This window comes from Pleurodeles waltl, chromosome 12 (assembly GCF_031143425.1).
Source record: "Pleurodeles waltl isolate 20211129_DDA chromosome 12, aPleWal1.hap1.20221129, whole genome shotgun sequence".
In the NCBI taxonomy this organism is placed as follows: domain Eukaryota; kingdom Metazoa; phylum Chordata; class Amphibia; order Caudata; family Salamandridae; genus Pleurodeles; species Pleurodeles waltl.
In genome coordinates this window covers 595,617,627-595,633,857 of record NC_090451.1, presented here as the reverse complement: position 1 = coordinate 595,633,857, position 16,231 = coordinate 595,617,627, and the positions used below count along the sequence as shown (strand labels likewise).

Below are 16,231 nucleotides of genomic sequence, written 5' to 3'. Positions count from 1 at the left end.
AGACCCCCAGGGTCCGCACGTCCTTGGCGATGGCATGCCATATAGCCTTTTTCTGATGGGCGCTGACCTGCAGAGAAATACACATAGGAAAAGGTATCATTCAGACCGTCCTGCCTTTTACACTCATGGCCCACCATAGCCATTCACATCGCTTACACACAGACATGGGTCACCATATATGCAGTACGCTGCCCAGGGCCCTTCCACCAACCCCCGCACACGAGGCCTTCACACACACCACTCCATGCATAAATGCCCCATGCATCGTGATCACAGTGTACTCACCTGTTGGTCTGGAGGCCCACACAGCATTTGGTACTGGGGTAGTACCCCATCCTCCAGTCTCTCCAACTCTGCTGCGGTGAAGGCAGGGGCCCTTCCCAGTGACACGACCCATGGTCTGTTCCAGACACAGGTCACAGCAGCACATGCAGTGTAGGTCCTTTCCAGTTGAAGGTCAGGTAGCAAGTGAGTGAACAGACAGACAATGGTGGTGAAATCCACGGGGTGTGTACCGTCACCGCTGGTGTACATCATGTTTGGCCACTGTAACCCATAGGGCCCAACGGTAACCAATGAGGAGTTGCATGGCGGTTCTCGACCACCCCCTACAACGGTGCACAACGTCAGCGGAATTACCTTGTTTCCACATGTCCCTCCATACAGGACAGGCAGACACCATTTCAGGAGGTGGGCAGGCCCTGGCACCTAACTGCGTCACAGTACACATAAGCACCATTTGGACCTATCCAACAGTATACTGTTACAATCACAACAGGAAATGAAGTGTAGTGTTTGGAAATATGGAATACTGACCAGCTGCTCACCTTTTTGCCCCATAGATTGGAACCGCTGTGGATGAATAGGAGATGGAGTCATCCCCCTGTGTACAGACCCCTGGTGGACTTGGCAACAATAGAGGCCAGGCACATTATCCTCACCCATCGACTGGACAGGGCCACAATCACAGAGCTGTGTGCCCAATTGGAGCCTGACCTGATATCTGCTATCCGTCACCCCACTGGGATCCCCCCTCTTGTGCAAGTCCGATCTGTGCTCCATTTCCTAGCAAATGGCTCCTTCCAAGTGACAGTGGGCTTGGCAGCAGGGATGTCACAGCCAGTGCTCTCTATAGTGCTGACCAGAGTGTTGTCTTCCCTGATTAAACACATGTGCAGCTACATTGTTTTCCCCCAGGTGGAGGAATTGGCCACAGTGAAAGCTGATTTCTATGCAATGGGACATATCCCCAACATTATTGGGGCAATTGATGGTACACATCTTGTACTTGTCCCCGCCAGAGAAATGAACAGGTGTTCAGAAATCGAAAGAGCTTTCACTCAATGATGTGCAGATAATGTGCTTGGCGGACCAGTACATCTCCCATGTCAATGCAAAGTAACCTGGGTCTGTGCATGATGCCTTTATCCTGAGGAATATCAGCATGCCATTTGTGATGGCTCAACTCCAGAGGCACCGGGTGTGGCTAATAGGTGAGCCCTGCTTCCCACTCAGTGGATATTGGTGTATGGGTATGGTGTGGGCCCTAAGGGATAGTGTGTGTCTAACAGGTGTCCCTCGATATTTGCAGGTGACTCTGGTTACCCCAACTTCTCATGGCTACTGACCCCTGTGAGAAATCCCAGGACAAGGGCAGAAGAACGTTACAAGGAGGCACATGGGCGAACAAGAAGAATTATAGAGAGCACCTTTGGCCTGAAGGCCAGGTTTTGTTGCCTCCATTAACAGGTGGATCCCTGTACTACTCACCCAAGAAGGTCTGCCAGATCATCGTGGCATGCTGTATGTTGCACAACCTTGCCCTACGTTGTCAGGTGCCTTTTCTGCAGGAGGATGAGGCTGGAGAAGGGCGTGTGGCAGCAGTGGGCCCTATTGACAGTGAAGATGAGCAGGCAGAAGATGAGGATGAGGACAACAGAAGTGCAATTATTCGTCAATAGTTCCAATGACACACAGAAAAGATAGTGTAACTTCACATTTAATTGACAGTTTTGTGTTTGACATTGTCACTGGCAGGCTTATTTTCCCACTTCTATGGCCACTCACTGTACCCTTTGGCATCTCTGTTTGCAGATATTTGTGCCCCACTATCGTTCCTGGTGTGTTGACTGCAGCCAACTACAGGTCATTCCTATGTATACATTACTGTAGAGTTGTATTGAAGTGTTTAAACCTTGTTAAACTAATACATAGTTAAATCATTTGACATACTCCATACCTGTATTTTTTCAAAGGGTGTTTATTTAAGTGCTAATAAGTAGAGGGGGATGTGCAATGGGCTGGGGTGATGGTGGAGGAAAGTCCAGGATAGAGTACAGTCTATTTGGATCACAGGTGCATTGTCCACATGGCATAGGAAGGGGAACAATGGCAGTTCAAGTTGGACAGGGTAACAGGGTGGGACACAAGGGACACATTCAGGAGAGTCTTATTTCCTGGCGGGGTCTTGATAATAGTCTCTGGCTTCTGCCTGGATCACAGGGAACATTTGCGGGGTGGTTCTCCTTCTGCAGGGGAGGGGTGCTGGTGGCTGATTGGTCCTGTGGCAGGGCCTCCTGTCCACTAGCGGCAGCGGAGGTGGAGGGCTGTTCATCGGTTTGGCTAGTGGTAGGGGCCCGGTGGTGTGCCACTGCCTCCCTCATAGTGTTGGCCATGTCTGCCAACACCCCTGCAATGGTGACCAGGGTGGTGTTGATGTCCTTCAAGTCCTCCCTGATCCACCAGGTACTGTCCCTCCTGCAGCCGCTGATCCTCCTGCATCTTGTCCAGTATCTGGCCCATCGTCACCTGGCAATGTTGGTATGCTCCCAGGATCGCAGTGAGTGCCTCCTGGAGAGTCGGTACTCTGGGCCTGTCCTCCCCCTGTCACACAGCAGTCCTCCCAGCTTCCCTGTTGTCCTGTGCCTCTGTCCCCTGAACCGTGTGCCCACTGCCACTGACCCCAGGTCCATGATCATCCTGTGTTTGTGGTGTGCCCTGGGGTCCCTGTAGTGGTGGACACACTGCAGATTGACGTGTCCTGGGGACAGAGGTATGGGCCCTCTGGGTAGGTGCTGTGCTGGTGTTTCCTGAGGGGGGAGCATCTGTGGTGGTATGGGACTGTGCCTAGGTAACCGACAGTCCGGAGATCCCTGATGGGCCAGATTGGTCATCCAGATCCAGGAGAGCAGAGCTGCTGTCATCACTTTGGGCCTCTTCTGAGGGGGGACTGGATGTTGCTGGCACCTCCTCTCCGGTGACGTTGGCTGGGGGACCTGTAGGGATGTAAATGCAGTGTTATTGGTTCTGCGTGTGTCATCTTGTGCAAGGGTGTGTTTCCCTCTATGGTTGTTATTGCCCTGGCAGCTTTGCCTTGTGTTATTTGGTGGGCTAGCTGTTTCCCTCTAGTGTGCATGCTTTAGAAATAGGTGTCCATGCAGGTCTGTGATAGGTGTCCACGCAGATCTGTGATGGGTGTCAATGCAGTTCTGTCATGGGTGTCCATGCATTGGTGTTGCATGCAGGGTTTGGTATTGGGAGGGGTGGGTTGTGATGGGGGGGTGTGGGGGAGGTGGTGGAGTGATGGGAGTGAGGGTGAGGGTGGGGATAAGTGATGGCATGTAGGTGGGGAGGAAGTAGTAAAGAGTTAACTTACCAGAGTCCAGTCCTCCTCCTACTCCTGCCAGGCCCTCAGGATGCGTGACTGCCAAGACTTGCTCCTCCCATGTTGTTAGTTGTGGGGGAGGAGGTGGAGGTCCACCGCCAGTCCTTTGTAGAGCTATTTGGTTTCTTGCTGCCACAGAACGCACCTTCCCCAGTAGGTCGTTCCACCTCTCTCTAATGTCATTCCTTGTTTCTGGGTGCTATCCCACGGCGTTGACCCTGTCCACGATTCTCCGGCATAGCTCCATCTTTCTAGCAATGGATGTCTGCTGCACCAGTGATTCGAATAGCAGTGGCTCTACCCGGATGATTTTCTCCACCATGACCCTTAGCTCCTCCTCTGAGAACCTGGGGTGGCGTTGTGGTGCCATGGGTGTAGTGTGAGTGGTGTGGGTGAGGGTGTGTGGGGGTGATGTTTTGGGTGTGTGATGTGAGGTGCGTGGATGGTGTATAGGTGATGGCGGTGTGTGGCTGTGGTCTTGTCTGTGGTCTTGCTATCTCTCTTGTGGCACTTGTTTGTAGTCGTAAAGGTTTGTGGGTATTATGGGTGGGTGTTTTATAGTGGTGTGGGTGTGGTGTGTGTATGGGTGTCAGGTGTGTCTTATTTAAATTGACCAATGTAGTGTTGTTTTGTATGTGTGTGTGTATTTTGAGCACGGCGGTATGAGCGCCAATGGTTTACCGCAATCGAATGTCTGCCGTAGTGATTCATGGGTCATAACATTGTGGGTGTAGTTCTGTTGGCGTAACAGTGTGGGTTTGGATACCGTCAGTTTATCACCGACCTTTGGGCTGGCAGATTTGTGTGTGTGGCTGTATAGTGACGGATTGCTATATGTGTGTCATAATATGGGTAGCGGTAATCTGCCGCCGCGGTGCTATGTTGGTGGCAGTCAGCATGGCAGTAAGTGGGATTTACCACCAATGTCATAATGAGGGCCATAATGAACAGAAGAGATGGTGATGGAACTCAACCTCACCCCTTACCTCCATCTAGGGATGGCAGAGTTACGGACTCTCTGTAAGCTGAAGAAAATTAAAACTGGTTCCAACCCTAACAAGGTCAAGCCCCAGGAGCTCTTGGCAGAGTACACCAGGGACCATCCCACTGAATGGGAAGACCTCCCCTCAGAGGAGGAAGAAGTTGGGGATCAGGAGGTAGAACTCCCCCCATCTACCCTAACTAGGGAGACCAGGGTTCCAAGACCCCTTTCTCCACAAATCAGACTCAGAGATTCTGGTTCTTCCACAGGGGAGTCTAGTTCCTCTGTGAACATTGAGGGCAGCCTTAATGAGGAGGACATCCTTTTAGCAAGTATGACCAAAAAGTTAGCTTTGGAGAAACAGCTCCTGGCTATAGAAGGGAGAAAAAAGAAATGGGTTTAGAACCCATAAATGATGGCAGCAACAAAATAACTAGGGACAGAGAGTATTCTGACACCCCTAAATTCACTAAAGGGGTTGTCCCCAAATATGAGGATGGTGATGACATCACCAAGTGGTTCATAGCTTTTGAGAGGGCCTGTGGAACCAGAAGATTAGAAAGGTCTCATTGGGGAGCTCTCCTTTGAGAACTGTTTAATGGTAAGTGTATGGATAGGCTCCTCACACTCACTGGTGCAGATGCTGAATCCTATGACTTCATGAAGGCTACCCTGATTGAGGGCTTTGGATTCACCACTGAGGAGTATAGCATTAGGTTCAGGGGGGCTCACAAAACCTCAAGCCAGTCCTGGGTTGATTTTGTAGACTACTCAGTGAAAACACTGAATGGTTGGGTAACTGGAAATGAAGTGCATGGCTATGGTGGCTTTATAATTTGTTAACGAAAGAACACATTTTAAGTAACTACTTCAATGAAAAGTTGCATCAATATCTGGTAGACCTAGGACTAATTTCTCCCCAAGAATTGGAAAAGAAGGCAGACCACTGGGTCAAGACTAGGGTAACCAAAACTTCCACTGGGGTGACCAAACAAACATGGTTATAAAGCCTCCCCAGGGGAAAGTGGGTAACACTCCTAGAAGTAAAGAAAAACAGTCCTCTGTAGGCCCCCAAAAACCTGTCCAGGTGGGGGGGCCCTAAGACACATCCCAAACCAAAAGTGGGTACCATGGTAAGAACTGGGATGCCACTAAGGCACGGTGCCACAACTGTAGACAGACAGGCACCACACCAAGGACACTTCTTGTCTTAAAAACAAACCCCCTTGCAAAATCCCAGGGGTGACCAGTGTAGCCACTGGGGATACGTCCTCAGATGAGGAGGTCCTCATAGCCTTTAACTGGAAAATGGGCCCAACAGGTGAGTTGGAGATTCCTGAGGGAAGTAGACACTTCCACCACCTACCGGTGAATGGAATCCCAGCCACTGCCCTGAGAGACACTTGTGCCAGTCACACTATTGTGCATGACAGGCTGATGCTCTCAAACCAGTACATCCCAGGTGAGACTGCCAGAGTAAGGGCTAGCCCAGACAAGGTCACTAGTAGGCCTGTGGCTTTCGTGCCCCTAGAAGTGGGTGGGACTTTTAGCTGGAGAAGGGTTAGTCAGTGCAGACCTCCCCCTTGATTGTCTCCTTGGAAATTACCACCCAAAGGTTGGTCAGAGCCCAAGAAAGGAACTGGTCCAGTGCCAGTCCTCTCCCAATGATTCTTGAGGTGCTGCTACTGCACTAACTGCAAGTAGGCCCCAGAAGAAAAGGAAGAGAAAACAGTCTATGAAAGTTGGACAACCTTTAGCCAAGGTTCCAGTAAGCCAAGGAGTTTCTGCTCCAGTAGGGGAGAACTCCTAAGGTGGCTCTGGTAAATTCTAAGTTGACCCACAAGAAGTCCTGACTAGTCAGGCAACTGTTAAGTATGAGTGGGTGGCTCCTCAGCTAACAGAAGAAAGAGTGGAAGAAGGGTGTTCACTATAAGAAGTAGCAATCCCCCACTCTACCACAGCAGACAGATACCCTGAACCCAAAGAAGCCTGTAACTTAGCCCCTTCACCTGCTGGTGAAGAGCTAAAGGTATGTTTCTGGGCAGTGACAGCTGACATTGCTAATGTGTGTCCAACAAATGCTTAACACTACCCTCTGATAAGCCTAACTGCTTGACCACACTACCACGAATAGAGCAATAGTAATATCTATTATTGCCTCTGTCAAGCCTCTTGGGGAACCCCTGGACTCTGTGCACACTATATCTCATTTTGATACAGTATATACAGAGCCAGCCTCCTACAAATGTGATTTCTTATATGAAACGGCCCAAGGAAGCTGAGGGGTTGGGCATATAAATTAGAACTGCCATGTAGGCCGATAACTTGCCCTCTGGAATTTGTTTTTAAATCCGGAGATAAGTGTATTGCAATGTATACGTTCAAGATATGGCTCTTGATAAGGAACAAACAATAAAGGGGAAAGGGGGCACCGTTATCTAGTACCTACATGTCAAGTAAATCAAGGAGAAAAACAACCATTGACCAAAACATTAGCACAGGGGTCTGAGTATAGTAATTTTATAAATGAGTTAAATTTTGGGCCAATGTCAAACCAGTGAAGAGTGGTGAACATGAATTGCCAATTAATATGATCAAAATCTTTTTCAGAATCTAGGGTCAGGGGCGCAAAACTAATGCTGCTTTTTCCAGCCAGTGCAAGAATGTTAGAAAACACCCTGGCATTGAAACCAGATTGATCAGATTTGACAAGATGGGGTACAACAGTTTCTAGGCGGGATGCAAGGAAGTTGGCATGAATTTTGCAATCATAATTGATTAAAGAAATGGTTCAATACATTTTGCAAGGGGTGGGATCTTCATTAGGTAATAACAATCATGGCTTCTAAAAAAGGAGCCCCTAGCTTTCAAACTAAAAAGAAAGCAGTTAAAAAGCTCTAATAATTCTAGGGCAAAAAAATGCAGAAAGGAAGGAAATTAATCTAATGGAGAATTCATCCAAACCAGTGACTTAGTACTTTTCAGGGATTAGATTGCGTCCAAAATCTCTTGGAGAGTAATGTCAGCCTCCAATTCCTCAAATAAATGTGAAAGGGAAGGAAGTTTAGGGAGACCATTAAAACTGTTGTATATTAAATTCTGATGGGGGTACTATATTCTGTATATTGTGTTTTATAATTGGATCGAAAGGCACTGGAGATGTCAGAATCAGAAATCAAAGTGGTATTAGTAGATTAATTAAGACTGGGATCTATATTTTTATGATCTGTTTTTATTGTTAAATAGTTAGCTAGCATTTTACCAGCTTTATTCTGACCGCCAAGGAATTTAGATGCATCGTTTTAGCAAAATTGTACATTCAGCAGTGGTTGAACGTTTGTTGAGATTAGATTTGACTTTAATCAATTCATGTAAAGTTGAGGAAGATTTGGAAGTAAAGTAAGAATGTTCAAGTGTTTAAATTTGTCAAAGTAAGATTAGATATTGATAATTTTTACTTTTCTCGTTTTTTTCCGGATTAAGCTATAGTGAAAACTCTAAATGAGATATTTTGGAAGCATCCTAATTATTTGAAGTGAATGTATCACTAGCTTGGTTGAATTGAAAAAAATATATTGAATAAAAGCAGTGGCATCAGTTATAAAATGTGTATCAGTTAATAAGGAGTTATTAAATATGCATCTGTCAGTTTTGGAGGCAGTATGAGATAAATTTAAGGACGACCTTACTGGTGCATGATCTGCGATAAAAATGGAAACTATTTCAGATGATTGCATAGATGAGAGTAAGGGGTTTGGAACTAAAATATAATCAATTCTGGACATTGTCTGTTGTACGTTAGAGGAAAAAGTGAATTCAAACTTATCAGGATCTTCCGTATGGAGTCTGAGTTTTAGAATTTTCTGTTTAAGAACAGGAATTTTAGTAGCCAAATCTTGAAGAGAACTAGCACGTTGCTCCATTTCAATAATTTTACACTCCACAATAATCCAGCGATCCTCAATTTGTTGAAGTTTTTCATTAGTGGCACACATAAAAGCTTTTAACCCTCTCACCTCATCAAGGATTGTGTCCAGAACTGGATCTTGAGAGGACATAATAGGTGGTGGAGGGTTATTTTTTCACCCTCTATGGTTTTGTACTTGATGAGGTGACTTTAGCATCAAGGATGGCACTGACCATCTTTACTTAGTGTGCAGTGTGACGATAAATGGTCTTAGCAGATTAAGTCCTGCCCATATAACAAAATAATGCCACAAGCACACTGTAGAGGCAGGAACTATATGGCAGGAACAATGAAATTTAGACAATAACAGTGAACCGGGTGTAAGGTATCTATATGAACTAGGCAAATATATGATAAGTAGAATCACTGCAGCAACTTAGAGAGAGGCACTACAAATTCATCTAAGAAAACCCTCCATATTACATAGCTCATATAAAAAAGGTAAGTCTTTCGAGAAAAAAGGAGAGAAAAGCTGAGAAGGTTTACATAGCATTTCAAGTTATGCAGGGAGTGGTACTGCCAATAAAAGAACAGACCCAGAGGTCATAGAATATGCATGAAAGAAAAAATAATGAAGAGTGGGTGGCGCGTTGACAAAATGACGGCCTCCTACTTCACTACCAGAAATCAACACTGCAGCTCCAAGACATGAAGGAAGTACGCCAGAAAGGCAACCATGAGACTGTCACAATTAGAAATGTATAAGCATAAAGTATGGTAATATTCAGGCCACACCTTGAATTAGCAAAGAGGAGAAACGTAGTAAATGAACAAAAATGGGGAGTGAGCTGACAAAATGGTTGCCGCCCACACAATCACCAGGAATCTCCACTGCAGCACCAGGATCTAAGGGAGGCATGTAGAGAATGTAACATAGAGACTGTCAATGTAGTAAAACTTAGGAGCATGAAGACTGACAAAATTCAGTCCATTCCTTAAAATATTGAAGTGGAGAAATGTGGTGAATAGAAAGTGGGTGGCGCTCTGGCAAAATGTTGGCTGCCTGCACAATTACCAGGATCACCAGCACACCTCTTGGACACGAAGAACAAGCATGGAAAGGGCAGCCAAGGGACTGCCATGATGAGGATCTCAGGTAGGGCGTAGAGGCATGCCTCGGATGATGTTGTGCCGCTGTAAAGTGGCTTAAAGTAAGCTGATGAGCTCCGCCCAGTGACAGAACTCGGAACTGCTACCATCTTGGTGGGCATGCAAGCCTTGCCCTCACCATCAGAACTTTATGATATAGGAAGTAAAAATGAAAGCTTGGAGCTTCCTTTGGTTGAATAGTTAAATGGGTGTGGGGGGGGGGGGGTCCCTGAATATGTTTCCACTGCAGAAGAGGCCTTCTTCAGTAATAAAGGCTGCTTGTAATCTTCCAGCACCGCCAAAAGCTTTACAACCTTGACACTAATTTTTTACTTGATCAGGGGTGACTGCTCCTTTGTGTCAACAGATGCAAAATGCATGCTTGAAGAAAAATGAGGTGTAACATATATGCCATCATTACAACCCTGGCGGACGGAGGTAAAATGGAGAAATGTACTGCCAACAGGCTGGCGATACATTTCCCCATATTACGACATTGGCGGTTTGGCTCAAGCCAAACTGCCAGTGTACCACTCCGTCCGGCCACGGCAGTAACAGCCGTGGGGCTGGAGACTTCAGTCTCCTGCCAGGCGGCCGTCACTAGCCCGCCCGCGGGATTAGGACCCCGCCTACCGCCATGGTTTTGGTGGCTTCCTTACCGCCACGAAAACCATGGCGGTAGGCACTATCAGTGACAGGGAATTCCTTCCCTGTCACTGATGAGGGCCTTCCCCACCCCCCTCCCCCGGTTTCTCCCCCACCCTCCCCTCCCACTCCAGACCCCGCCCAACATACATGCACATTCACGAACCATCGAACACATGCATATACACACTCACACCCACATTCATCCACGCATGCATACATCCATTCACACACATCCACACACACTTACATACATACATGTACTCATGCATTCACACAACACAACATACACGCACTCACACATCCATACATGCACACTCGCATCCACGCACACACAAACATACACACACACACACCCACACACACAACACCCACCACCCCCTCCCCTGTCAGAGCACCCGACTTACCTTATTTCAGGGGGCTCCTCTGGCAGGAGATGGGATGGGGCGCTGCTGCCAGCAGCCGCGTCTGCCAGCAGAACACCACCAGGCCGTATCATGCGTCATGATACGGTCTGTGGCAGTCTACTGGCGTGGCGCTGCTGCTGGCAGCAGCACCACCTTACCGCCATCCGCCGGCATGGCTGTAGGTGGAATTCTGCCATCCTTCTGGCAGAATTCGAGCAACGGTAATAATTTGGCAGATGGGTGGTAGCCGCAGCGACAGTACTTTGGTGGCTGTCGCCACGGCGGTAGGCGGTTTGTACTGCCAATGTTATAATGAGGACCATAATGTCTCCCCTCACAAGCTCGTAGTGCTATTTCGATAGTGCTGCAATGTAGTATACAGCACTACAGAATCAGGGCCTCTGACATGTTAGAGATTTTCTGTATATGGGCTTTGGGGTTAGTGTCAGCTCTCAGGTAGACACAGGTCTATGATCTGGATGTGTATGTTACTCTGACAGTGCAACCAGTGTAGGACTGCCATTACTGACTACCTTTATGAAGGTGGCCTATAGGTCTAACTTGAGCCACCATGGTAACTGGAAACATTTATGTGTAGGTCATAAGAAGATAATTTATGAGAGTATTGACTACATTTAATACAAATAATAAAAAAAATTAGGGCAACGATCTGATGCATATGTAAATTTTGGTACACCATTCCGGTAATGCTTTGTGTCATGTAAAAATAAACCAGTTCAAAGTATTCACACTTACACAGGAATGGCACATGCAATCGCTAATCTAAGAGTCCCACCAGCATATCAGAGACCTACCATTCTACCACTTAAAGGGGTATGAGTAGTTGTAAAACAAAAGACAGTGTTCACCATGAGAAAGACACACAATTGACAATGAGGACTTCAAAATAGATTCTTTCTAGTGGCTCTATATATGTAGGATGTATCTCTTACCCCGTTACCTGCCCAGCCTGCCACTCAATGTCTTCCCTAATCATTCAAATCTGCTACGAAAAGAGTCCCCTCCATACTTCTTATAATGATAACATATTTTCATAAAAAGCTATGATAGAGTTGGACTGTTCCTCTGTGCACTGGGGTGTGCACATGGCGGGGGGAGGGCATTTGGAGGGAAAATATGAAAGATATATTTATGGACTCTTCAAATTCTGTATGGTCAAGGGGGATAATTGATAAAGTGATAAAGATTTTTTGCAGTAAGTAGCTCAGTCAACTTAACAATTTTTCTGGGAAAGCTTAAATTGCTTTCATTACATGGCTCACAAATGTCATTAGCAGGAGATATAAAATGAGAATTTAACCCTTCAGTGAATACATTCTGTGCAGCTGCTGTAGCCAACAAGGCTTAAAAAATCATTTATTCAGGTTATTTTGAAGGATCCATCTTTATTGCTCTCTATTAAATAATACAACGCAAAACCAGTGAATTAATTTCCGTTAAACAACATATGAGCAGGCTGCATGTCACACTCTTCATCCGGAATGTTTGTTTCTAAAGCATGTTGACAAACCTGCTGTCTTCTAAGTAGCTGGGAATAGCAAGTCAAAGTTTACCTTCTTTGATGTTTTTCTTTGCCTGTTTTTAGGTGTCAAAGTATCCGGAATTTCCCTGGTGGTCCAGCCTGCAAATGGTCAGGTGATCGAAGGAGAGACCTTGACAATGACCTGCTCTGTGGCTGAAGGAACAGGGACCATCACTTTTACCTGGTACAAACTGCAGCCCAACACATGCATAACTCAACAGAAGGTGAACATGAGGCATGCTGAACATACAATGACAGCAAGAACAGACAAGGACAGTGGAGTTTATTACTGCACTGCTTCCAATGATGAATCAGCAACACGAGTCGACAGTTCAGTAGCAGTGATAACTGTGAAATGTAAGTCAGATCTCCATCATATTGTCAAGATGACATCTTTATCACAATGCGGGAGACAGCTCATAAATGTCTGCACTGATGATCAATTCATTTGAGAGAATCAATTGATTTGATCAGTCATTGACAGCGATTAGTCTATTACCAGAATGTGATGATGAAATGTAAAGATGAAAAGCTTTCTTTACCATGCTTCAGTCATATATCAATTTGTTAATTTTTTTTTGATGTTTTTATTGTTTTTTAAGTCGTTAGTACAGATAAATTTGCTTCCATGTAGTTACGCATATTTGTTCACTTTTGGGACTCCACTGCGTTCACAGGACACCACATCATGAAGTACCATATCATTTAATGTAAAAGGGAAAGTATAACAACATTTGCTGGGCAATTGATTTACAGCTCAAATTCAACACGAAGTACTCAATATATGAATCAACATTCAGGGCAGCAACAACATTTACGCATCAGAGGTTATGGTGTATCGTGGTTTTTGATAAAAGAATCAGGAAGGGTTAAGGTCAGCGTTTGGCATCCCCAGGAAGTTTGCAAGGAACGTAGCCCAATTGTCTGTTATCGAGCAGGTACAGAGGCCTTATTCTCCCCTTCCCAGGGGGGCAAATCCTCTTCTTGTGCCCAACACTCTACTTCCCCCCTCCATCTACATTGAGGGGGCCAGTCTGATGATCTTCACTGCTTAGCAGTTGCCATCTCAGCAAGAGTGAGAACCAAGCCCCAAAAGGTTTGTCACCTATGCCTTCCCTGGAATAGAAAATAGACCCAGTAGACAAACCTCCATCCACAGGAGTGCTCCACCACTGTTCACCAGAATTATGCCAGCTGGAGTCGGGCCAAAAGCATATGAAAAAGTCAGCATCTGACATCTGGAGCATGTCTTACTTCTCATCCCATATAATCTGTTAAGTTTGTGGGACATAAAATAGGATTTAGTAATATAAGTAATTCAGCTGAGTGTCACAGAATCTGATGCTTCCTCACACCTTGTGTGTGTGCTTCAGCACCCTCACTCAATCTTTTTCCTGCATTTCACAACCGATTCCCTCCTCCCACCTACGTCTGAGGTTTGTCAGGGCTATCTTGGTCATGTGTAGTGCTGATTTGTAAAACCAGGAGACCAGTTTATGGCCATTCACAAGGTGAAGAGGATCTGTAATTCCTCATGTGTTGGTGGTTCCCTATTTCCTGTGTTCCAAATTGCCTCTACTGCATAAACTAGGAACTGTGAGTTGTGTAAACCACCTTCAGTGATGTGTGTTTCAAGAGTTCTCAGCTTCCCCTCCTTGCAGTGGGCTCCTACAGTGATTAGGTCTACCTCTGTCCATGCTAAGAACTTACATGCTGTTAAATGAACAACTCTCCCGGAAGGAAGGCCAACCAGAGGGAGTGCCGGATCATAGAGAGGGAAGTCGTGAGCAATGTGTGAAAAATTTCCTCCAAGAGCGCAGTGCTAAGGTGAGCAGTTTATATGGGTAATCTGGGAAGGGCCGAGACTGCAACAAGAAAGACACAAGGGGACCCTACAGTGTCTGGAGTCCATACTCCCCCAGCTCATTACAACTGGCATCCTGCCAGCCAGTGAGTTAACCACTGGAATTGGGACATCATTTGGTACAATTTGAAATCAGGGACTCTAAGAACACCTGTTCTATGTGGGCCCTGCATGAAGGCACTCCCATCCCAGATAAAGTCCCTCATCAGTGTGTCTAGTGACACAAACCAGGTTCAGGGTAGCCAGATGGAAAGGTTGGCGAGAAAGTAGAAACAACACTATAATTTTTGTAAGGGTTCTATGTGCCATGACAGAAAGTTATAATGTGCGCCAAAAAGCAACATTGCTCTTTAAGGAACAGAGCACCCCATTGTAATTTCTCTCCCTTGTGTCCTTTTCTTGAGCATAACTTTTGACTCCCAGATACTGGAGCACATTGGGCTCCCACTGGATGCTGTGTGTAGGGATTGTGTTTAGGGTCCTAAAGATCAGGAACACACAGACTAAAAAAGTATAAATATGGGCCATAATGTCCACAAACAGCTCTATGTCCAGTGCGAACAGCAGTTGTGGCAGGGGCACACCTGTCAGGTGCCAGTTCTGACCTCAAAGGCCTCCGATATGTTCCACCCTAGTTTGACCCTGGTCCATGGCTCAGCGTATAAAAACCTTATCCACTTGTCCCACTCTAGTCCCAAGTTCATGCGGCACATCACTTCATGCATGTATTGCCACTGGGGGGTGTCAAAGGCTTTCCGGAGATTGACAGAGTACCACCACCGCCTCAAAGCCAGCTTGTGGGGTCTCAGTTAAGATGCAAGAGGTGTTTCTAAAGGGACGTGTTCCTCTAAGGAATAAATCAATTTGGGTCTTGATGGATCAAAATGTGTAAGTGACGTAGATGGAAGGCTAAGATTTTTCTCAGTATCTCACAGTTGAGGTTTAGCATTGATAATGAGAGATAAGCAGAAGTGTCTCTCAGATCTTTGCATGGCTTGGGAGGGACATCAACAGAGCTACCCTGCAGGAGTGGGGCAGAGTCCTGTCCACCCAGGCAGCTTTGTACACCTCTGCTAGGTGGGGAGTCAAGAGGAGGGAATTCTGTCTGATAGAATTCTGCTGGAAGGGCATTCAGCCCTGTTGGGTTCCTGGTTGCAAGGTCTTTTATGCCCTCCCCCCATAATGTCCTGTTCCGTGATTGGCTGTCCCGGTGATTTTTTGACATTGTCAGGGACATGGAGTAGATAGCCCTATCAATTAGTGTTCAATGGCTGCCTCGTTAGGTTAAATAGGTTAAATGTCCCCCGTAGATAGCAGTCTGTATAATTCTGAAGAAAGAGCTCATTAATTTTGACCTGCGAATGATGTAGTGTCCCATTAGGAACTCTAAGGACCTGCACCTCACTCCCTCAGTACTCCGGATTGAGCAGCCAGTCCAAGATTCTGCCTGCCTTACTACTCTCACTTTGCAACCTAGTAACCCATGCCTTACAGGAATTCTGCCCCAGTTTCAGCAAAACTCCTTAGTGTTGACTTCAGAGATCTAGAAGGGTCGCTAGATGGGATGGCTCCACCAGCATGTCGGACTCCAATCCCTGGAGTGCTCTCTTGGCGGGTAAGTTCTGTTTAGCGGGACCTAACGATGCCCACCTGTTTGCCTAATGCACTGTCCACAGGTCATGACCTTGAACACTAATCAGGCAGTGTGTGTATGTGCTGTGTGGGTGCTTTATTGGATATATTTTCTGATTGTGTCAGCAAGGGTGTCTCTGAATGCAGGGCCATGCAATAGGTCAGGATGCAGCCACCAGGTGAGGATTGGGGTCAGCTTCTGGTCCCAACTGAGCTTCATTTTTAGGGGCATATGATCTGAAATCGTGCAGGCTAAATATTCCACATGGGCTACCATCTTGTCTCCCTGGGTGGGAGATAAGCATCTTGTTCAATCAGACATGCAAATCATAGATGGGGGAATAATAGGAGTATTCCCTTCTTTTCCAAATCTGTGTCTCTAGTGGTCTTGGAGATCCGAGTTCCGTATCCGGCTTCTGAGTGACTTTGGCACTCTGT

The 16,231-nt window shown here is 46.3% G+C and overlaps 1 protein-coding gene across 1 annotated transcript in view; it reads left to right on the top strand.

Annotated features, from left to right (window-relative positions):
- LOC138267159 (Fc receptor-like protein 2) overlaps nt 1-16,231 on the top strand; it is a 387,267-nt gene that overhangs the window by 47,236 nt on the left and 323,800 nt on the right. Inside the window, exon 3 of the mRNA XM_069216010.1 lies at nt 12,361-12,654. Coding sequence (XP_069072111.1) covers nt 12,361-12,654 — 294 coding nt within the window. The remainder of the gene's footprint in view (nt 1-12,360; nt 12,655-16,231) is intronic.